Genomic DNA, 27327 nt, shown 5'->3' with positions numbered 1-27327 from the left:
CAAATGACCTCTGCAACTGTAAATAAAAAGGAAAAACAGAGGTTATAATGTTAATTGTTAAAATGGCTGTACAGGGGCCAGTGGAGCCAAAGCAAAGCATATGCCCCCATCAGGAGCAGATTTACACCACGGCCACATACACTAAAGTACAGGTTGAGTTTTCTTTATTTATATGAGCGTTAAATCTTAGTCAAGATTTCAGTCATGCTCCCTTTTTGTCAGTCATTCATTTGGTTTAGTATTCCACCAGAGAAGAAATACTACAAATTGGATCACTTCTAGCAGGAGAAACATGCAGTAAAGTGCTGTGATACTGTAGAGTACAGTGTATATATTTCAACATGGAACATGAATGTTCAGCTGTTCCTTTGCTGAGAGCACTGCAGCCCATTCTTTCTTCACTGTGTCTCATGCTGCAAAGGTTTCACACATGGCCTAATTTGAAGTTGTCTGCCACTAAAACAATTATTTGTCAACTTAAGCCTGCCTCTGCAAATCGAAAAATATGCGACAGTAATAAAAGTCACTGGCGGAAAAGGCCACTATCAAACAGCGCGTCCCTGCTTCTCCTCCAACAAGGAAAACACTGAATAATTTGCGGACACCAGTGCCTTGTTGTAACCTGATCATTTATGGATCAGTTGTTTCCTTTCTGGTTTAATTCACCATGTGATTGATTTTCAGTGCAGTACTGTTGGAAAATATCCACACTAAACCGTGCCTGAAATAGGGAATCATTTGAATACAGATGCTTACGGCTTAGGCCTTGTCACTGGAAACCACTCGGAGCCAGGAGACAATTGCAGGTTGATTATGTTGCTTCTGACAGAAGTTGCAACTCCTTTGTACAAGGCAGAGATATTTGCATCTAAATGCTTATTGTAGACATCTAAGCAGCATAAAGACTGATTGTAAATGCCAGCTGTTGGGCTGTACTCGGGAATAAAAAAAAAGCATTTCAATAAGGAAAATTGGGATGGAAATGAGGAAATTATTTTCAAACAGTGGAGCTGAAATCAATAAATAGGAAATGGCGGCGTTTGTTGTGCCGGTTGTATTTGTCATCTTTATTGAGCGTGTTTGTACAATCACATATGAATCTATTTACAGTTAGCTACTGTATGTTGTATTTTAACCGGTGGAAACACAGTGGTTTATTCAGACAAATTACGTCTTATTCTTTGGTTACTGCTGCCGCCTGATTTCCTACAGCGCAGGTGTTAGAGATGGGTAAAAGATGTAAGAATCTGCTGCTGGTTAATTTCCCAAATTGGAAATATAATACCACTGTTATGATATATATATCTTTTTGATATTGGATGCTGTGTTTACAGGTATTTGAGACTCGGATTTGAGATTTGGAACAAGCCATTCCAGCCTTTGTAATATGTGTTTGTATGTGCGCTCTGTATGTAAGTGCAGTCATACAGTATATGTGGGTATACATGTGTGTGTCTGCCTGGTGCCCAAAGCAGAGTGATGCCCCTGCTGATTCTGCTCCTCAAGCTCTTTGTCCTGCAGCACTCAGTGTGTCTGCCTCCTCGGGAGACTGGCAGGCTTCTCTAGTGTGGCTCCACAAAGGCCCAGCCTCCTTTGAGGTGTTAAAAACTTCCATTTATGCATCTCCCTGGACAAAAAAGCAGCGAGCCCATTTGGGTCCAGTAGCAACACAGGCAGACATTGTGGCCACGCTTCTCTAGCACTCATTTCACAGATTCTAAAACCAGTATGTGGTGAACAGGATTTGAGGGGCTAAAGTGCCCCGTGAGGGCCAGGCGATAAGAGGGGAGAAACGCCACCACGCAGTAAACTAGAAGATGGGTCCAGGAAAATAAACACATTACCTGGGAGAGAGGGAGAGTCTTGTTTTCATACCCCTGCTCCCAACATGCACAAATACACAAACCCCACGCTGAATAAGAAAGAAACTGAGAGAGAGAAAGAAAAAAGGCAAAGAAAATATGTGTATATCTTGGAAGTTAAGAAAAGAGGTCTCATCAGTGTGCAAAAAGACAAGCCTATTCTGTGTTCTCTGTCTTTACAGTCTTTGGAGTGAAGAATATGTGAGAGGGAATCAAAGAGAATTGATAGGTTGCACGCCCGCCTGTTAGGAGCACTGGGGACTGAATGCCGTCCACCGTGGAGGAAAACATTCTATTTGCTGGTCGTTTCTCTCCCCTTCACCCTGCCTCAACCCAGTTGCTCAGTAAATAGACTTTTATTCTTGTTATCTGACGCAGAGGAAATGACAGATAATGTATTTTTGCCGAGCAGCACATGAAAGCCTCGTTCAGCCACAGCACTGTATCCGTATCACTGCTTGTAACAAAATAGTGGGTAAAATAGCTGCTGATTTCTCCTCTGCTTTACCCGACACTATTGCACTTCAGCTCTGCCAAAATACCGGTCACTGTTCTACCCTCAACAAAGATATTTTAACTGGAGTGACGCCCTGGTAGTCATTCCTGACACATTGGTGCTAGACATTTTGTGAGTGTCTAGTCTGCTGTAGTTCAGCGTCAGGACAGGATCAGCTAGAGGAAGAGAAAAAAAAGGCAGTTTGAGAGAGACAGAGGGTAAAGATAAAAAGAGGAGAGACGAGAGATTTGCAAGGCTGTGACAGTTAACGGTGTGCTGGAGCATGAAACAGCTGTTTGCATGTGATTGACCTGTTTCCAACACCAAATAACTCAATGATATGGTGGATCTCTTTTAGAAATACAGCTTGTCTTTCTAACAACTTAGTCTGAACTTCCTTTTTATTTTGTCAGTGGCTGTCCGTAGTTTATCTCATCAGCAGGAAGTGACTAAATCTATGAGCTAACAATGACTCCACAAATAATCCGTGCCAAAGTGTCCACAGTCTACCTGAGCACTAGCTGTTTCCTGACCAGCAATGCCCTCTCATTCCCGGCTATGGTGATTACTCACTGCATGGAAGCTGTCGTTTCATATTTCACAGATGCTGCTGCTGCAGAGAGGATTGACTTTATGGAAGTGGATATTTAACAGACAATCACATGTGTTCAATTACTATATCAGACACTTCTGTGCCAGAATGTTCTGCGCTTCACCCCTTCACCCTCCACACTGCACGCCCCCCATCCCCACACCTCTTCCTCCCATTTCCCTATTTCCCCCAGGACCACTGTTATAGCCTCACCTCATTGCATCCCAAACTCCCCCATGCAGTCCCCGGCCTGACTGGCTGTGTGGCTGCTGCTGCTGCAGAGATAACCACACAGAATCCAGGTAGGGAGCAGCCTGCTGATGGCATAGATTACCTCTATTGTCAAAATAACTAACTCGGCAGAATTCCTACTTTAGCGTGTTTGGACGCAGGAGAGAGTGAGGATTTGGAACGGAGGATTGGGAGGATTTTTTTTTTTTTTTAACATGTTGCAGATCTGGATGAATTCCAAACAGAAGTTGAAGTACAAGTTTTGGCTTGCCTCATGCATATCCACACAGAACTACACCATGCATACGTGTACGCAGCAGGCACGTAAACATACATGCCTTAACGTTCAGTAGTTTTAATGCAACACAGAGTGCGTGGAACATAAAACCTGAATTTGGTTGGGACAGCTATGTCGTGGTCGGTCTCCCCCTGTGCTGTGTACAGTTGCGGTGATGCTGTCTATTGATACTGAGCCGCTGTCACATGACGGTTGAAAAACACAACTCTCTGTTATGGTCAGGGAAAAATTAAATCAAGCATAGCCCACACCGTACACGAACACATGTCAGGAATTTGAAGGTTCGGTTGATTTGAAAGTGAATCTGTTTCCGAGCTGTGATTGTAGAAAGTGCTTTCCTTTACGTTACATATAAGAGGCTTTAGCTCAGATGGCAGTTTGTTTGATGTGCAATGTAAAGATAGAGGCAGTTTCCACGTGGGAGGCTCAAGTAGGCTACAAGTGAATGGGCTAACCGTATATTTTACTCACTGTATTACTGCAGAGATTTGAATCTGAATACATGTGTGTGTGTATGTAGGCGTCTGTGTATCTGAACTGTGCCAAATTTCAGGTCAAATTCTGGGTTCTCAGAACAACGTGGATCAGGGAGAGTTTGTCCAGTTGGTGTCCCCAGTTTGTGTCACTGTGATTTTATCATGCATGAGCCAAATGTTGTCTGTCTTCAATGAGTTTGGGTACCTAATGCCAGGGCCATAATCAATTATTTAACACTGGGGGACCATTTTCAATCTACACCTTCTGCGACCCAAACCTCCAGGGGTGTCTGAGGGGAATTCCCCCAGGAGAAATTTTTAGAAACTAAACACCTAAAGTGACTATTTCGAGCATTTTGAAACAAAAATCAGTGCACTATGACTTTTTTTTTACGACATACTATACTGACTTTTGACACACTAACACTTTATAAAACCCTAGCCTACGTAACTCACACTACATTCAAGTTTTTTTCACTTTTACATACACTTGAGAGTTATGAATCAGAGAGATAGTACAGTGTTTGACATTGACTGTAACTAACCACCGCAGTCGAGCAACGGCTTCTGCGATGCCACTTGCACAAACCACATGCAGAACTGCAGTATAGCGTGTTATTACACCCAGAAGTAATAATAATGGCAATCTGGTAAGTTTATTTATGATTATGATTACATCTGTTTATGGTTATTTCGGACCAGGATGTGTGGTTGCCTGTCGTAGCATAGCAAATTTTTTATTTTTAGTGTTTTTATCAATATACTGGGGGTTGGTGTATTTTGAGTATGTTTGAATATTGGGGTGTGTGTGTGTGTGTCCAGTATACATTACAAATACTGCCTAGCAAAAGACTATGGATGTGTTTATGTGTGTGTTTATATGAGTGTGAGTGTGTGTGTGTGTGTGTGTGTACTCCCTGACAAAATTCAGCCCTGAAATTGATACTATAATTTTCGACTCTGCTTCGCTGAATATGAAAGCTTTTGTGGTGACTTGAGTGCGTGCGCATTTTTGCATTTACATGTATTTCTGTCGTGTTTGTGTGTGTCGTGTGTGTGTGTGTGTGTGTGAGTGAGGTAGCCATGACCAGCCAAAGCTAGAGAAAAGGCCACTCTTTGACAGAAATGCCACAGGTGGCTGTGAGCTCTCTGTCCCTGCTCCTTTGATGTCAGCTCCATCAGTCTGTTTGGATTTTTCTATCTGAGAGCTAAACCTCCAGTATTTTTCGGCGAGGTGAAATTATTTCAACAGAAAAAATAGTCTTTGTGCCTCATTCTGAGTGTTCGCTTGTGGCCAAATGGGGCCAAATTTACTTCCCCTCTCCCCCCCTTCGCAGTTTCTGTCTCTTAACTAAACAAATAATAATGGAAAATATATCATTTTGTGTGTTGACAGTTTCTTTATAAAATGTGGTGAAACTAATAATTTGAATTAGGGGTTGACTGAAATTGTGTTTAATAAGTCCCAGATCCTCTAATTAGGAATAGGGAGTGCCTGTTTTATGTTTCCTGCCTGTAGGTCTAATTCACAGCAGGAGGAAAATCTGCTACATGCAGCTACAATAGGCCGGTTGACACTGACTCTTATTACACCACAGGGATTACTACATTTGCTTCATTATAATATCATTTGGGCTCGCTCATTACTTGCAATTATAAATTCCTTTGTTTTTTTCCCCCTCTGACAAATAATCAACTTAAATAACCAATGAATAAGGAATACATTCCCCCATTTATTATTTACCTCATTGTTCCCAATTAACATCAGATTATGAATTCAAAGGTTTGTTAATGTCTACTCTCTGTAATTATAAGAGCTCTCGTTTATTTAGGCACAACAGGAATTAAGCCTATAGTCAGATGTTTGACAAAGGCTGGCTTATTGAATTAACATGTAATATGTGGCTTATCCAGCAGGCAGGGATTGTCGTGTCGACTGAATAGCTACTAATACAAGTTAATGGTGTGTGTGTATGTGTGCGCTCAGGAGTGGGTGGTTGCAGCTGGAGCATAGTTCAGAACAGTGAAATAGTGTGTGTTTAGCGTCATTTGAGAGGCAGGAGTAGACTTTAAACTCAGAGGTGCTATTCATGTAACAGCTTTCCATTCAGCTGGGGTCACCTGGGTCCCCTCTCCCCCATTGTCACCTCCAGCCTCAAGGCTACCACATTCAGACCTGTCTGCAACTCTTGCCTTTATCTGGCTCATTCTGTTAGCCCTCCAGCCTCCCACGTAGCAGACTCCATACTGCGCTCTGACAACAATGCAGTGGTAGTCAGTACATTTATCTGGTCTTGTTGATGGTGGCTTATTGGCCCCAGCGATGGGAGACTGAGGTGCTGTAGCGCAAATTAGTGACAGATCAGTTAAGCGTGACCTTAAAAACCCTTGGCCTTGTTTAATTGGCAGTGCTGAGGCGGACTAATTGTATAAATCAGCTGGTAATGAGATCTTGGCTTATTGTGAAAAACAAGATAATGTGAGAAAATGAACATGAATGAGCTCACGGCATTTTTATCCCTTGATCTAGATGGACGATCAGTGAGCGCAGCTTCTCTCGATTGTCATTACTTCTGCTGGAATTTGGTGCCTAAAACTGTGTGCATTTTTACTGCGCTGGTTTCCCGGTTATTTGTGCGCTCTCTAACAAAGCTCTTAAGTTGCAGCACTTCAACAGACATGCTGAAACTAGCGGAGCATGGCCCCTAAATAAATCATTAGCAGGCAGCGCTTGAAGAAAGCAAGCAAAATTAAATAAAACAACCGCTTTATATGAAAGCTGTTTATTAGTGGAATCCGCCAACTGGAAGACAGATTAATGAGGTAGCGGAGAAGTAGATTTTAAACATTGTCTAGGATGGATTCCCATTGGTGACAGCTGTGAGGACTGGAGGTCAGACACTAACAAAGCTGTTTTACATTAGCTCAGCTGTGGAGACTCTGACCCTCAGCCAACAGTGACTATGGCCTCAATTCTCTTCCTCTTGTTCTCTCTCTATTTGTTCCGATGTGGGTAAATACAGTTATCTAAGACCCTTGTTGATTTTAACCATGTTCCAAATTCACAAGTTTTTTTTTTTAATCAAATGAAAGCCATTGAAACTCATTAATAACCACATTTAAATGCTCCTTTTTGTGGAATTTTAATCAAACGCAAGATATTTCTACAGTATTAATAAAAAAATGTGATGTGTGAAAATGATGTTTCATACAAGGGCACATTTAAAATGGCTTTTTTTTTTCTTCTCTCTTCTTTTTTGTCTACATGTCAGGTTTTTACATGAATTCAAAATCAACCGACCAGTGATCGCTGGAAGCTGGGGATTGAGTCTTTCAGTTTTTGTAAGTATCAATTTGCCTCTTCAGCTGTTTCTGTCTTGCCACATGTCTCAGACACCCCCGCTGTCTTTCACCCACACTGAACACCTGCATCAAATGAGGTGGACAATTGGATAGGCACACAATGTATGCACAATTAGACAGTTACACAGGCACAAAGTTACTGACAGACCTTTCAGACATTAGACACAACTTACTTTTTTCTTGCATTTTGATTTGCTTCAGTATTGTGTCGTGGTTACTCAGATTTCTTTCCCCTTCCTCTTTCTCACGTTATTGCTCATTGTGTGATGAAATCCACTTTCTCGTGTGGGAGTTGCAATTTTAAGGTCAAATCAGGCTTTCTAGTATTTATTAATGGTGAGTATTTTAATGGCTTTAAAAATTTTAAATTTATAAAAATCAAACACTTCTTCCTGCACTAGATAAAAAACACACATCACCCTTTGGAGAAAAGTATTTTTGACTTTATTCACAGGTGACACTGGTCAAAAAAGTGAAACCTTGAATGTGGTTATCTGAGAACAAGCCTTGGAAATGATAATACGCTTCTTGTTCTGACACTGTGGAGAGATCTCCATGAAAATATCCAAACTTTTTTTTAAAACATTTTGACACCCACCGTATTTTTAAATGTTTTAAACCAATGTTAATCTTGAAAACATCAGTGTTTCCACAATCAGGGATTTTAACGTTAACGTTTTCATGGCTTAATTTATGATTGTCAACATTTGTTTCGCACCACTGCTGAACCATATTTACACTGACGTATTATGAATATATTGTTAAACAAAGTTGTCGTCTTTCAATCAAATCAAAATTCATTGAAATTAATTGGCACTTTATTTGGTCTGAATTTGCAAAGTTAATGCACCAACTTTTAGATAGCAATAGTTAATCCCATGCATACTATTTATGTAGACACTATAGGAAAGCTATCCTTTTCCACTAAAGCACTATCAGACCTGCTTTTATTCCTGATCAGAGTCACAGAGTAAGCTTTGTATAACTCTGGTCCAAAATATATGTCGCTGTCAAAGGGGGTCAAGTGAACATTTTCAAAGCAATACACTAAGACAGTTGCTATGAAATGTGGCATTTTGCATTGAAAAAACAAGAGTAGAGAATACTACAGTGCTCTCTGCATCTATAAAAATATTACTTAAACAATCTTTGCTCAGCTGCTGCTCGTGCAGGTTTTCTAATAAAAACGTATCTTAGATATTGAGCAAATAAAGATGAGGAACTTCATTGATATTATTCTTTTTTCCAAATGTCAGTCGAAGATATCATGGGAGTGATATTAATGTGATTGAGGAGCTCTTCAATAACAGCTGGGAAATGTCTCTGAATTCAAAGTTCATGGCCATTTACCATTGTTTAATCATTCCATTTCACCCTGCACACTGTCTTCCGCTCAGATGAACACGCACCTGTCTGCCAGCGAGCTGTCTCTGCTGCTGCATGTTAGTTTTGTTGAGTCTGTTGTGAATGGCTTGAAGTCAAAAGCTGTCATACTATGACAGTCAAATGAACATAAATAGGGCATTTAATTAATCAGACAAAGCTTGTAAAAACTATGTACACACATCAATAAAAGACTTCGCTGCACACGCTGTTGTCAGAGAATAAAAACAGCAGCGACAATAAAGCACCTCTCAGTTGAAATACAGTAGATGTACCACATTCAGCATATTATGCCAGATTTTAATACGATGTCAAGACTGTCAAGAACAATATATTAATGTCTGCGACTGCTTATATTAGCTCAGTGTATCAACTACTGGTATGAGCTGGACTTGTATTCATAATCATATACTTGAAGGGAAACTTTGCCGATTTTCAACCATCTCTGTGTCATTGCTGTGTGGGCATTGTCTGCAGATGGAAGCTGTTTGGCTTTTGCCGGTGCTGCGAGTGCCTGGAGCTCCCCGCCCATATGGCAGAACTCCGTTAAGTGACAGGAAACACATTGTCAAAGTCCGCTAGGTGACGGACCTACACTGGAAAATGACTGAGGGCTCCGGGCAGTCTTGGCAAGGGGATTGCCAAACACTGTTCATCTGTGCACACTGCCCACACTGTGATGACACAACGCTGGTTGAAAATCTTAAAAGTTGCCCCTTAATCAACCTGCTGCAACTTCTCTTTTGAAAGTTTCTGGGTAATTTGGGATACCTGATACCGAATGTTATGTTTTATAATAATATACCATACGCTAGTTGGCTACATTAACTTCACTAAGACAATTTAACAAAAGATGCAAATTAAAGATCCTGGTTGAGTTACTGGCAACTGCAGGATCTGTAGGAGCCTAATACTGTGTTCACACTATGAGCAACACAGCAACAGGCTATAAGTAATTTTCGATGGAAGCCGGTGACATGAAGCTACAAACTGACAGCTGACTCTTGTCACTGCCAATGGACATGACATGCTATAAATCAAAAATCAGCTTGCCTCAACTTTTCTGGGTGGTCCAATGACACAGTGAAGTGTCAACCAATATCTTTGTGACTAACTTTGGTACTGTGTTATTTAGTTTAGTTAACTGACACTTCCCTAGCTTTCTGTGTAATGCCGTGCCCACAGGGAGGCAACAGGGGTGACAAAATGAGATGTTAAAATGAGGCTCAGACATTGATCAAAAGCATAGATCTATTTTGACCAAATACAAACTTTAGATGACGTTCAGTCGAGGTGCTTTGTGGCTGGTAGCAGACACACACAAGCCTGTGACGACATCACTATATTAACGGGTGCTTGAGCAACACTTAAATAGTGACTCGGTGATAGTGTAGCTGGTCACACTGTTTTGTTGTGTGAACACAGCATAAAAAGGTTAACATGCTTTACTGCAGATCAGTGAGAACCTGCCTATAGTTTTCAGTGCTTAAGTTTTGGCTGCATCAGTGTTGCTGTAAAAGCTAGCCTAACTACGGTACAGAAAAACATCCTCACGTAGCAAGAAACAAAGCAACATCCCAAGCGACTACTACATGAGCTATATGTTTGAAAAAAGTACTTGCAGCTTTGATTATGTAACAGGATATGAATAATCTACTTGTGCTGGTCGCTAGCTATATCGACTGTCCTCTGCTGGTCCAGCTAAAAATGCTTCTCGTCAGTTGGCCAATAAATTGCCGCTTAAGTTTTGATAATACTGACTCGATACTAAAGTGGTAATGGTTACGTTATTAAGTCACTGTAATGTTATTAGACACCTGCCAGTATTTGTTTAAAAGAAAACACTGCATAAAGCCGCAGTGGACCGGCATTCATTGCCATCCCACTCTTCTGAGACATTAAGTCGGATCATCATACAATCCGAAATCTAGTTCCTTTGACCTACAGGTTTAATTAAACTCAAAACATGACAGCAAGTAATTTAGTTTATGTCTGAAGCGCTTATAGAACAAGTTTAATTACATGCCTGCAATCTCATTTGGAAACACCTGAGGATATGTTAGACCATCTGAAGAGGCCATATACGCTCTTTGTTAGTGTGTGCCATTTATCTAACAAGCAACAGCCTCATGGTCTCACAGCTCTCTGCCCACTATCGATGGCACCACTCAAGGGGAGGACGTGGGGGAGCCATTTTATCAGAAATTAAATAAACAGCACTTCACCATAAAATGAAAATGAATAACCTTTGAATGGTTGTTCGTCATCTATTATTTATCAAATGGGCCTCTTCAGTCCACTGACCCTGCAGTGATTATGGTCAATATGTTGCTGAACAGAGACCGCTTGACAAAGACTGCCTAACAAAGATTTTAATTTCATCAGCCTCGATTACTTCGGAGGATCCCAGTGCGAATTTGTAAAACTAATTGTTGCACATGTCATTACCTGGCAAGAATGTGGAAAGCCCGACTGAACTTTATCCATCTTCCGACAGTAAACTCTGCATTCAATTAATAGCTTGTATTACTCATGAATGACCACATTTTGAAGCGCTTAAACTAAAATATGCTTTTAGTGTTGGCAATTTGATTAGGTGGGTTGTTGTCTGGGCTCTCTTTACAGTTGGTGATTAAGTACGGTCTATATTTAATTACATGAAAAGGACCTCACCCCTGAGTTTATTATTATTATTATTATTATTATTTGAAGGTTTGGACTTTATTTCATTCTCAGAAGAATAAAAACCTAATATGGACTTGGCTGCTGTCCTGCTTCTCAAGGTATGTTCCCTTGTACTGTAGGACAGAGTTTCACCTAGTAGCTATATACGGCAGAAAACAGGACCAAAGAACATGCCATTAATCTTCTTGCTACCCCAGCTGTGGAAAGTAATGCATAACTAAAAGTCCGGTAAAATGAATTAATGATTTCAACCATGAACTTTTCTCCCAAAACGCCATGAATCGTCTCCAACTGATAATGCACCACGACCCTGGAGTGTGAAATCCCTGTTGCGTTGAGAGTAGCCAGTTAATTGATTCGCAAATTATTTAAAGTTTGTGGTGCCCAGGGGAGTGCTAGACTCTAATGACGGCCCATTCTGAAAGAGTTGAAAAACTCTTCCCAGGCAAGTCGGTATTAAATTGTAACAGTAAGCTTACAAGTCGGATCAGAGCCCCAAGAAAAGAGATGGTGTCCTGTATTGTGTTGTTAGAGTGGGTCAGCTGAATATGCTCTTTAAATTGGGATGTATCTCCTAAAGAGAAGATCTATATTGATTGTCCTTCATTCCTCTTTTGAGAGGCGTTGTTCTTCTCCTTTATGGTGCTTTCTACCTCTCTAGGAAAGCATATAATATAAAGGATTATCTAGCTTTGATACAGACACTAAGGTAAATATTAGAGTAAGTCAATTCAAATGCCATTTTTTCTATACTTGGCATATGTCTTACTTGTCCGTCATCCTAGCACTCGAGGCAAATTCAGCCATTTACTTTTCTGTTTAGTGTTCACTGCAAAATAAAACGGGATCTGACTGACTTGGAAAGGGTGAAATGTTGTTACTCTTACTCTAAAATTCTTCAGCAGGCTGACACTCTGTCTGTGGCATGTGTGATGTTTAAAAGAAAAGCTGCATATATAAGTCAGAGATCAGCTGACAAGGAAAAATAAATGAGTTCAGAGTGTTTTGTTGTGGTAAGAAGACATCGAGGCGGTCACTGTACAGAATAGGTTCGTCTGGTAGCGTACACACTGTACGTTCCATTTCTTCTTAGTCAAATTTGTTTGATCTCTGTGTTAATATCAAGAAGCCTCTAATCTCGACCCATTAGCAACTGCTGTCATTCAGACACACGGTGTCGGCCTGATTTAAATAAAATGAAATGAAGATAGTTGTTTCTGGTCCCTTGGCTTCACTCATTGCCATAAACATATGCTCTGTGCCCCGCTTCTTTCCATCTTATTTATGACTTTAATTTGTTGTGTGGGCTGCGCAAGAAATCAAATTTAATCCAATCCTCCCAGGGACCCTGTCATATAATAACATGGTAATTTCTGTGTATCCTTTTGAAAAATGAGGAAATTAATTCTTCCTGACATGTTCTAATTATTCCAGTGTGAACGGCGGATGGGCTCCCCTCCTTCCTCCCATCCCCCCCAGCCCCCTAAGTGTCAGTTGCCGACGGGTGGCGAGGTGCTAATGCTGACCAGCAGCGCGTTTAATTTGAAACATGAGCAGACACCTTTCAACACACCTTCCTAATGTTGGAGTGGCTCACACAAATTAATTCACTACTCATCTGGCAGCTCTGACTGAGGTGTGTGTGTGCACGCGGGCGTATGTGTATGTGCAGTGTGTGTGTGTGTAGGGTAGGGGAGGGGGAGGGGGTCAATGGGACACTACTGCCATTACTAAAGACAACATAAGGTGTGTCTGTGTGTGCGTGCATATGTGTACTGCCCTATATGTGTAAATGCAAATATGTCAGGGTGTGTGGACACGTGCTGGTCCAGGTATCACCATATTTCATGTGACTGGGTGTTGAGTTGGCGTAAAGCTGTCTGCTGGGATGTTGGGATTGCTTGGACAGCTTTTTATTCCCCCCCTCCCTCTCTGGATCTCCCTCCTCTCGAACCAACGGTACCTTTTCACACCTCCCATGGCTCCACTGAGAGCACTGAAAGGCTTATTTAATTAGACTGTCATCAGACAGTCTTTAGCTTATCACTTCAATTTGCATAGGGACACTACTGGCAGAGACGTCATGGAACAATGATCTTATGTTTCATGTTCATGGGTTAAAAGCATAAATTATATAAATGTGTTTTATTAGCAAGGGAAATGTTTTTATTTTTTTTAAGAGTCCTTAATAAAAATAATATCGTTTCAAAACAGGCTTGCTTTTGACTTTAAATCTGCAAATAAATTCACAATTATCTGTTCAAAAAACTGTCCTTGCGTGATGGTCTGTACAGGCAGACACTGTTATTGGGGGGGAGCAAAATTGGTTAATAATTAACACAGTTAAAATCGAAATATAAAATAAAAACAAGCTGACTTTTGCCAAGACGTAGTCCCTGTAAATCCACAGCTCTGTATACATTCAGGTTTCTGAGAGGAGAAATGTGTTTCCACTCTAATTATGTACAGTATCTGAGCAGCTGAGACAGGAGGAGAAAAGATAAACAAACAAAATTTACTGAACTTTGGAGCCGGGTTAAAACCATAGAACTGTAATTGATTTGGTGTGTGCGTGGATGTGTGTTGTCTATGGGTCGTAGAGCAGAGGGCTCATAGCCGTGGCGTCATGGTGGAGGAGAAGAGAGCATGGCTTTGTGAACAGTGGGTGGGTCTCCCCATGACTCAGAGAGAGGGGAGAGGCGTCAACATGGCCGCCCGGCCCACAGGGATTAAAGTGCCCCCCCTCCCCCCGCCCCCCCCAGGGTTAATCACTGCCATTTTGGATCCATGCAGAGGAGCAAATGCACTCTCCATCACTGTGGAAGAACTGAGACATAAGCCACCAGTTAGGCTGCCACTCTGTGGGTAGATCTGCTTCATAAGCTTGTTTCCACTCCGCACAAAAGAGTGTTTTGAGCCCTGGTTTACTTGTCTGAAGAAGGTTGGAGTTGCTGGATCAGCGCAGACGCTTGCTCTCCGTATCCTCCTCTTAGGATATTGCTACGTTTTCTCATATGGGTTCTGTTAAGGGATATAACAAGTAACCTGGGATGTAGTTACTGGTAGGATCTGTGTAGCTAACTTCTGTGTCTCGCTGTGCGCCCCGCACTACGTGAGCCTGTTAATGACTGAAGGCTGAGAGTGCCGTCTTGTGCCAAGACCCACATGGCTGCTGGCGGTGCATTAAATCAGCAGTCAATTTGACTGGAAGTTTGAAATCTGGGCTAGGTTAAGGGGATGTGCTGAAGCCGTGTTAATAGCTAGCTTGTTGTCCATATGGTACTGCTTTAATAGAGCACATTTGTTGCAGATGGTGGGAGACTTGGTTAGGCAGAGGCAGCTTTTGGCAGAGGCTCATTCTTCGAAAGGGCTGCTGTGCTGCTCAGACTGGTCCAGGCCAACTTAGTGATGTCTATCCTCCCTGCCTCTCCTTCACCAAAAAGCCTGCCCTTGAATTGCGGCCGAGCCTTAATTTAAAGTCATTCTTGTTTTTTTGTGTTCGGAGAGGAGCAAATACAATGTGGCTCAGTCACTTTTTCCTGAGTTTGGTCATTTGCTCTCCAAACCGCACCTTTGCTTCCATAGGCTAAGTTCAGTTGTTTCTGACCACAATGGGACTGCAGACAGCAGGCACAGCTGAGGAAACACATGCACACAGAGAGTGAAAGAACAAGGGTTATGGAGTAAGACCAAAGATAAAGATAGAAACTGAGCAGAGCCTAATCTATTTCATTTTCTCTGCTGCTACTTAACTGTTGTAGCAAGTCTGCAGAGGGATTCAGGTGCCAGTAAAGTAAACAAACACACATTTTGACAATAAAAAAGGTGCTATGTTCATGCTGTCACTTTGTTGAGCTTCTGCAACAAATAACGTTTCTCTTCCTCTTCCTGATTTCTGTTTTGCAGCATGTAAATTTGCACTAGAATTTTTTTTGCATGTACTGTAATACCAACGCAAATTCACATTTGTGTTGGTAATTGTTTTAGTCTGTGTGCGCCTGCCTCAGAGTCTGTGTGCTTTTTGCACTCAGAGAAGTGAGGAGACACGCTTGATCTGCTCTGCACTGTTTGACGGTTGTTTTCTCACGTTGTCACTGGCTCGGTGTGCTGTGGCGTGGTGATGGTATTATGTGCGCTGGGCCAGCTGAGTGGAGAAAAGAGCAGAGCTGCAGCGCCCCTAGCTATGCCACTCCCGCCTCCCCAGACACCTTATTGTGAGAAAAGTCTCGGCTGAGCCCTCTGGGCCTTGTGGATCCATTGCCTCGCTAAGTGCTGGCCAGACTGAAAGGCACAGTGTCCTTGGGCCCGGCTCATTCTTTCCATTCTCTCAGAGGCTTTGTCTCATAAGCCTCGAGAGCAAGAGGAGAAAATGCCAAATTACACTAAAACTTAAGGTGTTTAAGGGCTGAGATGTCATTTGCTGTTGCGTTTCATGATAAAGTACATGACAGTGAGCTATAAGTTCAGAAAATGTTATTTTTCTTTCCATGGTGTTAGAAAGTATTGATTTTAACAGTAGGAATTTCAATCTGCAGGCTTTAGAGCTTTTAAATTCTTCAGTTATGAAACTGAATAAAAGGAAGGTGGAGTGATGAAATGCTGAAATGAAATGACATGTTATAATGTAGAAAATATTTCTGCAAGCTATCCTTGCCATGTTTCAGTGGCTGAGCATCTTTATAAGGCTGGTTGTGAGATCTGAGAGACATTTAAGTTTCAACCACTGACAAAAGTTCCACTCACAAATCTGCTCCCTGGAATCGCTGCTCATTTCTACCACGCGAAAAAAGCACATGGAAGTCCTAATCAATTTCCAACCGATCTTTAACACAATAAAAGTGTATATTATACAGACCAATAACATAGGCTAATGGAAACCTGTTGTAAGTCATTTTTAGCCATGTGTCTCCAGTATTTTGTGGGTAAGGCTTCTGAACGACCCCTACAAGTGGTGACATCATGACCACATCCTTTTGCCTCATTGACGCTGTAAGTCCCAGCTTGGGTCCCTTGCGGCCGGGCTCCCAGAAGCCACAGCACCCTACGCCACACATGGGCTGCAGCTGGACCACCGTTAGCTGCTCTGAACAGACTGGGGCTGCTCTGGGATCTGCGGTTACAGTGCTGGATGTACATGTATATATCTGCACACAGCCGTGGAAAAAGCCTGTATAGAGATCAGTAGGCAGAGTTTATTTGATGCAAACATATCATCAGGCTCTCAGTGCAAACCGATGTTGTATGCAAATCCACTCCCTCGATGGAAAGAGGTATAATTAATGATGTCAGTTCATAAAAAGAGAGGATGGGTTCGTAGCCATATTTCTGCTTTAATTAAAGACATGCCTTATTATAGGAGGAAGATGTATGCTCTATGTGTTTTTCTTTCTTTCTTTTCCTCTTTCTTTCTCCCCCCCCTTCCTCCCCTCTCTTGTTCTTCTTCTTGATTATCACTCGTTTCATAGTGAAAATGGTTCTCTGTGATTTCTCCTGCCAGAACCCCACACGCTGACATGGAGGGCTTTCTTCGTAGCAGCTTTTTACTGAGGTTAGTTTCATTTCCGTTGTTGCCATTCAGGATCATAGGTCGGGCAGGGGTGGTAGCGGGCTAACAGGGGGTTATGCTTTCTGACACATTGTTAGCTTTAGACTTTGTACTGTGTGTGCGTGCACATGTTTGTGTGTGCGCATGTGTCTGTATATAATATTTGAACAATGTCAAACATGGATTCTAACTTATTTACCCAAGCTCTGTGTTATGATTGTGTTCATGTAGTGTGTGGCTGACTGGCATGCTCACCCTGATAGCCTCCAGTCAGACTGAAAGCACACATCAACAACTTAAGGGACACATGTAGATGAGCTGTCCCCATACCCAGCCCCTCCTTTTTTTCTCCCTCTTCTCCCTTTCACAGCTTAAAAGACCTGCAGATCAGGCTTTCTGTGTCTTTACACTGCATGCTTTTGTCTGACCCCTCTCCCCATCTGCCCTCCCTTACCAAACCACCCTAATCAGGGATGTTGGGGCGAGGCAGTCGCTGGCATATCTGTTTTGTGATGTGCTGTTGTTTCCTGTTGTGTTCCGTGTTTGTATTCAACCTACCATAAAGATTTACATTTTTTGTCTTTACCCTTCCTGTGATTCTAATTAAAAATTTGTGCTGTCATTACACACAGAGGAAGTAAATAAGAGAGTGTATTTACCATTGGCTCCTTTCCTAGTCAACCACCTTCTCTAGGCTCCAGTGTTGCTCCCTAATTAGGGTTGGCTCATTAGAAGCCACAGCAGCAGCATCTGCCTTTCAAAGCTGCTGTCAGCCAAACTTTACTAAAGCTAATGAATCCTCTTTGATTTCTTTTTCAAAAGGTCACTTATTTGATTAAATTAACAGCATTTTTTTTTCTCCCTCAGAACTGTTGGGGGCATTTTAAAAAGAAAGGACAATTTGATACCATTACCCTCGCTAGTCAAAATGTCCTTTAGGGATTCAATAGAAAAATCTCTCATGCGTTTAAATTTATGTTATTTATCTGTAGAATTCAATCATTTAAAATCATATACAAAATAAGATTGAGGCCCACGTTTATAAGCTTAAGAAAAAAGCAAGTTGGGCTAAATTGTGCAGTAAATCCTGCAGAATCATACTTACAAAATATGCATCTATGGCTGTTAACTAAGACAGTTTATTTTATTTCATTCAACAAAGTGAAAGAGACATTTATCACTTACATGTAAATTACATATATTTAGTATAAATCCATAAATACTTGATATACGTGCTGCAGTAAACAAATAAAATATGTAATGCAGAAATGTATCTGTTTTATCTTTCATGGCTTGGCACCAATTTATTTGGTATGGTATATCTGTTATGGTTTGACAGAAGTTATTCAGGCATACAGCATGTTAAATTTTTGAGAGCACACTGCCTATGCTCATTTCCGCTTTTTTTGTAATGGTACAAAGTGGATGGCAGCGTTTATCTCTCAGCACCTGTTGAAACCAGTTTGGTAGATAACTAGCTGCACTAAAGACTCACTGTACACTGTATGTTGCACTGGAGCAGCTTTGACAGAAGCATATCTCAAATTCGGCGAGAATATTTCCGCATCCAGACTCACGACTACAAAAGAAAAAAAACACGGAAAATGACCCTAGACCTCGGCTATTTGGAACAATTTCCTTTTGTTCTCGTAGCTGCAAGGAAACATTGTGATTATTCTAAGTAAACACATTATTGCACCACTAATCCACATCCTTCTGTCAATGTCTGTTTTAATTAAAGGAGAAGCGCCAGTAGAAAGATATCACGCACACTGGCTGGAGATTGGAGGCCTCAACAATCAGGCCAAGATTAAAGGCAGGCTTTGCTTCAGGGTTAGCCCTTTTGCTTGGATAAGACTTGTGTCCTGGAGTGGGCGGCGGGGTGGGGGTAGGGGTGAAAGGGGAGAAAAGGATAGAAACAGGGGTGGATGGATGTGGCAGTTAAGACATTCCTCCAGTGAAGAATCCCAGTATCTTTTTCCCAAGCAACTGAATTAGGTCAAAGGGGGCTTTCTGAACATGCTCATACATTTCTGCCCCAATGTGCAGATGTTATTGACTCTTTATACTGCATGTCATATCTCAGTAGCACACCGGAAGAGCCTTTCATTATTGTAATGAGTCACAAGTTTGGTTTTGAGTCATGCATACAGCGAGTTATAATGGTTGTAAAAACACTACATGATACACGGCCATCGTGAAAAACACATCAAGCTCCTCAGATCTGAGCTCCATATTTCATGTGCAAGTCGAAGCCTTTGTACTGTCTCGTAATAAGGGCAGTCTGTTTAAAAGTCCCAACATTTCTAAAAGTAATGCAAAAGTTCTCCAAACTACAGTACACAATGCGCACAGTGGCTTTAATAAACAACTATTTGTGCGCTCGTGTCATTGTGAGCCTCACAGCTTTTCCTCTTTGTTGAAAAGATGTGTTTTCATTTTAGATCAATTTTTCATATGTTTATGGAAGACGTTTAACAGCTTTTTGTTTGTGTAGTCAAAGAGACTGAGTGAGAGTGAGAGAGAAAGGGGAAGGAAGAGAGACAGAACACAGAGATGTGAACAGAGAGAGCGAGAGAGGGGGAGAGAGAGAGAGATGTCTTCAGTCTCTCTGCTCCCAGTGGGCAGGACCTCCCCCTACATTTCTGCCATTATTTGATGTAATGAAAGGAGAAAGTGTGTAACATTGAGATTGTTAATTAATTTAGTCTAACAAGATGAAGATAAATGAAACCCACTGAAGGTTGACTAGGCTAAGGGGCCCACTTAGCATTCCTCCTGCCCTCGAGCTCTGTCTCTCTCACTCCTTTACAATAGAGCACAGCTAATAGGTGCAGCGCCGTGTTTGTACAAACCCGCTGAGCTCTCACCCAGTAAGTTTAGACGTGGACCTTTTTGACAAAATATTTCATTTTCAGCCCCTATTTATCATAATCTGATCTCTGGGATATTTTAATGGCCGGGCTGCATTTGTAATGCAGTTAGTTTTGGAGCAGAGATATGCAATTATCTAATTGAGTCATCTTGACATGTTAGATAAAGCTCCGTTGATGTACATGACTGGTGAACTAAATTGACTTTTTAAATGTAGGCAGAGAAGCAAATGTTAATACGTTATTATTCAGCGGACACCTTGTCGTCTTCTTGTAGATAACAAACACACTTTTTATTATCTTCTGCTACAGATCAGTTATATTTTTTCTGTAATGGCGGGAGGTTATATAAATGGCCATTCTCTCCAGCAACTATGTGGCCCCTTCACATGAGTCTGTGTGACTCCCAGCCTTTCACCATATGAATGGTTCTTGTCTAATGCGGCTTGGGGGCTATTTGAGCGGCAAAACAGACAAAAAGCAGAAAGGACTTTTTTTTTTTCTTCTTCTTCTTTTTTTTTTTTTTTTTTTTTACAGAGCCAGACAGTTGTCTTCATCCAAAGCCCTTACAAGCAAATCAGTAGTCTATCGAGGTCCTTCCTCAGTGGACACTTTGTACAGGATCTTCATGGCAGCACAGACCAATCATTATGGCACCCATTCTTTGCTCCCTTAGTTCTCAAGTCATCAACAATGGGTTGTTGATTGTATGGAAAACACCAGAACAATTACGTCCTCTGTTTTGGTGGCAGGGCAGCGTTTTAAAGTGCAGTCCTCGATAATGGCCTCATTATTGTTATTCTTGGAGCAGGCCTCAGGAGAAAAAAGTAGCCGCCTGCAGTACGTCATTATTTCGTAAATTTCGATTAGCTCATCATGCTGTCTCCTGGCAAACAGAATCATAGCTAATTAAAAGTGAGCGAGTGCTCTTGCCTGTGACTTTAAAGGTAGCACTCGATAGGCTGTTAATATGAAAAAAGTGGTAAAAAAGGAGGATTAGAGCTGTTACCCTGGTAACTCCAACTTCCATCTGCGAGGGAACAATGAACTTGTGTTCCTCCACCACCTATGCTTGAAAAAACAGAAAGCAAGGAAGTGAGTGTTCTGAAAGGACAAGACCCTTTTTAACAACAAAGTGGGATCCAGGCCTAATAGGCTCTTTGGTGTGAGTTGTTAGGCGAGATCACTGGGGGATAGAGGAGCAGAAAGGTCAACGTGTAATCCTAGGACAGTGAAGGTCGTCTCAGGTTCTTACAATGGTGTGTTGTTTCCCGAATCCGTTTGTCTGCCCGACAGACAAAACCTCAAGTTTGTCCATTTCAGATATTTTAAAAGAAAACAAGATTGACAGAAAAGGCTGCAAGTTATATGTCTCCTCATGATAAAGGGGGTAATATGCCCCACAGCCAAAATGTACACATTCCCGCAGCTGATTAAATAAACACAAACAAGATGCCAAAGAGTTGGGCCAATTAGACGGAGCTGTCAGAAGCTGTTGGAATTGTCTCTTGCATCTCTTTTCACTGATACAACTGAATCTGCACTGGTTCCTGGCACCTCAGCTCAGTTGGAAACAACACGAACTGTTCCATGAATCTTAAAAACACCTCAGTATTTAACCAATGCAGCATTTTTTAGCTTCTTTTCAACTATCATTGAACACTCAAAGATATTATATGTATTTTAGTTAAAGCATTGAAAATCTTGAGATGAGAAGTGGTGGTGAAAAGACTGGTCATCGTAACTAATGCATTTCTATAATATTCTTTTTATTTCAACCGGCATTCAAACAATTTTCTTAAGCATTACTAAAAAATAAAAGTGTTTGATGGGCTTATAGTTAAGAGCTGCTAAAGAGCTGCGACTCCGAAAAGGATTGCTCCTGCTCTAAAACACTGCTGACTTATAATGATCCATGACTATGGAGGAACAGTATGTGTTTCTCTTTGAGTTTTATGTCCCTTATTACAGCTGCAATACGTCTGCTCACATTAAGCTAATTTATGGCTGAGGCCAGCGTAACAGCAGTACAGGTTAATGAATTTGGCATTACTAATTAAACGTTATTGAGGGATGAATATGAATCCTGTAGTCGGGAGGGACGGCGGAGGAAAGGGGGAGGAGAGGAGAATGGGACAGAGGACTTTTCTGCACCGTCCCTCTCCTGCAGTTCTTCCTTTGGGTCGCTTTCACAATGAGTAAAACAGGAGAAGTGAAGCCTTTGAGGTGAAATGGAGGACAGCTTTACTTCAGTGCAATGCCCCGTTAAAAAACTTCCTTTGATTAGATGCACCTGGGAAGAAAATTATTTGTCTGATTATGTGTAACTGCACTGAAGGTGTTTGGGAATATAAAACCTCCAATTTTTTTTTGTATGTGCATTTCTGTATTTGGTGACGTAGCAACAGTGTAAAAGGATAAATGACTCTCTTATGTATGCTGAGGACCATTCTGTTCAACGCAGTGCACAACATGTCCCTGTTCACACAATTGCTGTTAAGTAATTATTTCAGTCACCTCTTGAAAAAGGACTTTAAAGGCAGCGTAGCCCGTCCTACTTAGGCAAAGAGGGATGATGGTGACAGTGTGGAATATTGTGTCATTACTGAACTGCCCTCTGACGCACTCTCTCCAGGACCAGGCTGTGAGTGTGTTGAGGAAAACAATATGTATACATTTCCCTAATTTTTCCATACTTGGCCCTAGTTGTTAATGAAGTGTTACAAAAATATGACTTTTAAAAACCAATGTGCTTATTTTGTTTCAGAAATACATTGTACAGCCAATTTTCTTGCTGTGTTTATGTAATATGGGTTTGTACTGTGGTTAGCAATGCATTGTGGGCTGGTACATTTACAGCAACAGCCAAGCGGCAACCTCCAAGGCTGAAAAATGAAGCCAATGCAAAGTGCCAGAAACTGCAGTTCCTTGAATGGCCACTTGAGGCTGGCTCCAGAAACCAGTCAATCCCCATAGACACCAATGTTAAAATGCTCAACTTTACAGCTGACATAAACATGTTTACAGCCTGGTACAAAAAACATTTTGGTGTCTATAACCAATGTCAACATGCATGACAACTCCACGGGAGGTGAATTTTTATATAACTCACCCGTTTACAGTTTTTTAAGGCTTAAAGTTACGCATATTATTATCATTATTCAATTATATTTATTGTGTTTTTAGAAGACGCAGGAAACAAGAAACATGGAGCATATACACTCTGAACCCACAACATCCAAACGCACCCCACCCCTCACCAAGACTGGCCTGCACAGACAAACAAATAAACACCGCTAAATACACTTAATACACATCGCTAGACAAAATATAGAGTCAAGATAGACTGATGATAATAATCAGGTATTGCAAGTGAATTAACAGCAACAGAATAGACCCAGCAAGACATTATTACAATAGTCCAGGAATGGTTGCCATACTTTATGTAATTCCATGACATCATTGACCAATTGGCCAAACAGAGGGGGCAGGTTAGACTTCCAGTAGTACAGAATGAGATGTCTTACTGAAAAGGCTAAAGCATGGGTCTGGGCTCGGGAGAGACCCAGATCTCTTTGGGCCACACCAAATATTTCCAACCGCAGCTCTGGGTCTATGGTTTTATTACACATGTATGAAAATGTCTCAAAAATCTTGTAAAGTTATGCATATTTATGGGAAATGAGGCTTAGTGACAGGCTGTCTGCGAGGCGCCGCTATAGTCCATGAGTCTGATCAACCCCTTGCTCCTTCATAGCTCCACCCTCTCGTCCAAATATCGTCACTTCTGGCTCCAAAAAAAACAAGATGGCGATGTCAGAAATGCTCAACTTGAGGCTTCAAAACGTGATTACATGTCACGGTAGCCAACAGCACAGAGACCCTAAACAGTATGCTAGTGGTTTAAATTACAGTATACTGTAGCATTTTTTTGGGAAATGGGTGTTGACAGTAATTTAATTCAATTTTATTTTTAAAGCCCAGCATCAAAAATCACAATTTGCCTCAGAGGGCTTTACAACATACAACATCCTCAGTTCTTGGACCCTCGCAGCAAACTCCTGTGTAATGGCAACACAACTAAAATAACGAGCTATCAATGACTGTAAACTATGTGGTTAGTTTCATGAGGATTTGGACATGTGCATAAAAGTGACTGAAATATTTAAAAATATGTTCAAATCTCATGTTTGTTTTGTAAGTGTTCCACACAGCCTCCCAGCATGCTGCTCAAAGCTCCCTCTCTTCCAACAAGTTTTACCTCCTTACCAGAATACAGAGACATTTCTTGGAGCGTGTTATATTTCTGGTGTAAAGCACTCCTATTTTTTTTGTCTTTTTAATGTGTGTATTGTTAGCGGCTTGTGTATTACAAGCACAGTTTAAATCTTATTTTTCCTGCCACTCTTTCTCTCCCTCTATTTCACTCTCACTAGCGCCTCTACACTCCACGTCTGACATACTCTCCCAGAGAGCTAAGCCTTTCAATTTAGATTTCAATTATCATGTTAGTTTTGTGATTAGACTTTAGTCCTCCAGGAATCAGACCTCTCTGCTCCTCTCTATTCCACTCTATCCCACTTCCCCTGCAATCACATCCCATCTGATGAATTGCGCATATAATTACGGAAGTTATTGAATATGCAGATCGCTGCTGACTCTTGGTGTGCGGTTCATAATGCATCAACTCTAACTGTATCAAACAAGGGTCTCTGATAAAGACCCACTCTGATAATGAGAGAGGGCCAATGTATGCTATTAGTCAGAGATAACAGACACCACAAAGGCTGAGACTCAATTAAAACAGAGCCACGCTATAATCTGTGTGACTCTGTGTGTGTGTGTTAGTGTGCGTGTGCGTGCTCCTAAACAGCACTCAGGCCAGTGTAGGGACTTGGCACTGGGCACAGTCAGATCTACCATTACAACCAGCACAGCACAGACCAGTCTGAGAGGCCAGCCAGCCAGTGCACAAGGTGTTTATGAATCAACCAACATGAGGTATTTCCCCCATGTTACAGTATGTTGCTACCATCGTTTTACACCCTGTCCCATGATGCAATCCCTTAGAGCTTTTCGAGAGAGGGGAGTGAAGCACTTTACAGGCACACCCACAGGAGGGGGTTGTGGGAAATTTTGAAACTTTTGATAGCTTTTAGAGAGCTTTCTTAAAACCTGGCACACAAGCAAAGAGGAAAAGGTCTCTCATGCTATAATTTTTTGTATTTTGCTGTCAAAATACTGGGGATTTGTTACTCGCTCTTCAACAGGTCCAAAAGCAATACTCTTTTTTTTTCCACATAAAGCTGGTCCTACAGGGTTGCTCAGCTGAAGTTTCACACACACAATTGAGAATACAGGGAAACGGAAGAAACCGGGTCCTGTATTTTTAGCCCCGAGCTTGTAGTGATGTAGCTGCCATTTATAGCTGATATGCCAGGCTGATGCTGGACGGCTGCCCTGCTGACACCAGAGAGGAGGAGGGTTTATAGACTGCACAAACTCTGCACAACACAATCTCAGACAGGCATGTAATAAGCAAATCAAATGTAGATTAATTACATTGTGACCTATTTAACTGATGGAGAGAGGTTTATATTTTAAGATTTGTTTAATATGTTGACACATACTTCACACGGTGGAAATGCTCTCGAGGCGCAGACTGGTGGCCGTCTAATGTGTGGCCCCAGAGGACAAAGACACATCATACTTTGCTTTAAACTGAGAGACAATGCAAATATCAAAATGTGAAGCAAGAGAGGAGACATGGGGGACGTGAGTGATAGACCACCCTTTTACCTAGCAGCAGAAAAGATACTGAAGCTCTCCTTTGTGCTTTCAATCTTGTGCATGCGTATTTCTGTCCTTTCCACTCTGTCTGCATTTTTTGTCTCACTTGCCACTTTGAGTCAAGTTTTATAATATTGCTGGTATATCATGCCATATATTTTGCACCCACGCATATATGCACAGCGTTTACAGATATGATGATGTGCATGACAGCATTTATTTAGATACTCTTGGGGCCTTTTCGACCACACCCAACTAGTTGATTAATTCATGCAAAACACCTTCTGTCTGCCACCACCTCTCCTATGATTGGCCATTACTGGTTCCCTGCCAGTCTATTTAAGTCTCTAGAATTACATGTGCTGTAACTTGCTGATGATGAACAGTCACCTTTATTTTTCACCCTGTGTCACTTTTGGATATGATGTAATTTGATTCCCTTTTTACATCTGAAGAAAGCTTTTTTTTTGTTGTTGCCTTTTTTCTATCATGATGGGACCAGTTCACCTTGGCTACACACACCTGACACCACTTCTTGGTAAGAAAACCTTTTCCACATTGTGACTTCAGCCATACGTGTCCCTCATGTACAGTTTTTTAATTTCACCTTTAAATATCTTTGTAGCCACTCAACTGAAAATCATTAAATTAGCTTGAAACAGTATTAAAACAAAGGCTGCACTAATCTGGCATGTTCTGAAAATCTTTTGTTGCCCCACATCCTGCGGTCACAGTGGCAGGTATTAGAGAGCATGGCTGCTGCTGGATCTTTTTCACTGTCATGGCTGTCTGTTGTAATTAAGACTCAGAGCAGGATTTGAGCACACGGCACTGTGGCACTTTACCCGTCCCATGTATATTAATACGTTAATAGGATTGAACGTGTTTACACCAACTGTTAGCTTAACATGAGGTCAAAAAGGTGACTTAAACTTTGTTAAAGGGCTTACGCCGGAGCTCAAATAGCATTATAGTGGAGACACAATTTACGGCTTGTGTTGAATGATAAACTCCTGTTCCCTGGTCTGTAAAGTCAAAAAAAAACTAAAGGGTATGGTTTACCTAAGTGGCCAGTGGGATCTGACTGCCCTTTACTGTAAAGAGTGTGCTGCAAGTGCAACGACCTTTGTCAAGTTCCAGCTATTGTTTGCAGATTGGTTACACACTCTACAGGCTGTGAAAGACACATCTGCTACCTTCAGCTCAGCGCAGAGCAGATAGACAGTCAGGGTTGAGGGTTAGGTGTGTGTGTGTGTGTGTGTGTGTGTGTGTGTGGGTGTGTGTAAGTAGGTGGGGTCTTCAGCTACCCTGTCATACAGCTCAGTTACAGTCCCTATCTTCTTATCAAATATTTGTGTGGCCTTCACTCCCTATTTGCCTTCCATTCTGCTTGCTTTGTTTATTGAAATCTATCACAGGCAGATTGATTGCTTCCAAAAAGTTTTATTTTTGTTACATAAGACTTATGTGTGCATTTTCTTGATGTGTAAATTTCACAGTTGTTTTTCATTAATTTTCTGACGAGCTCATATGGATATTTTCCATCGTTATTTAAGTTTGTGAGCATTCTGAGAGGGCACAGCAGGGATTGTTGTTTGATACCACTGGCGTATAAAATCTTAGGTCAGCTCTACAGAAAGTTTCCTTTAAGCTTTCAACATCAAATATAAAACCATATTTGTTTAATGTGTTTTTGATTGATTCCCTGATTGAGATTCAAAGGGTGGTCATAA

General features: G+C 41.4%; 1 protein-coding gene across 6 annotated transcripts in view; it reads left to right on the top strand.

Moving 5' to 3' along the window:
- The window catches only part of sox6 (SRY-box transcription factor 6), a 149224-nt gene that overhangs the window by 13712 nt on the left and 108185 nt on the right, over positions 1 to 27327 (top strand). For 5 of the 6 annotated variants that reach the window (XM_050043079.1, XM_050043116.1, XM_050043089.1 and 2 more), the window contains exons 2-3: positions 7228 to 7297; positions 16884 to 16934. In XM_050043079.1, coding sequence (XP_049899036.1) covers positions 16900 to 16934 — 35 coding nt within the window. In that variant the 5' untranslated portion in view covers positions 7228 to 7297; positions 16884 to 16899. The remainder of the gene's footprint in view (positions 1 to 7227; positions 7298 to 16883; positions 16935 to 27327) is intronic. The other variant, XM_050043098.1, reaches the window with a different exon arrangement.

The sequence above is a fragment of the Epinephelus moara genome, chromosome 1 (assembly GCF_006386435.1).
Source record: "Epinephelus moara isolate mb chromosome 1, YSFRI_EMoa_1.0, whole genome shotgun sequence".
In the NCBI taxonomy this organism is placed as follows: domain Eukaryota; kingdom Metazoa; phylum Chordata; class Actinopteri; order Perciformes; family Serranidae; genus Epinephelus; species Epinephelus moara.
The sequence above is the reverse complement of the archived record's forward strand: the minus strand, read 5'-3'. Positions and strand labels throughout refer to the sequence as shown.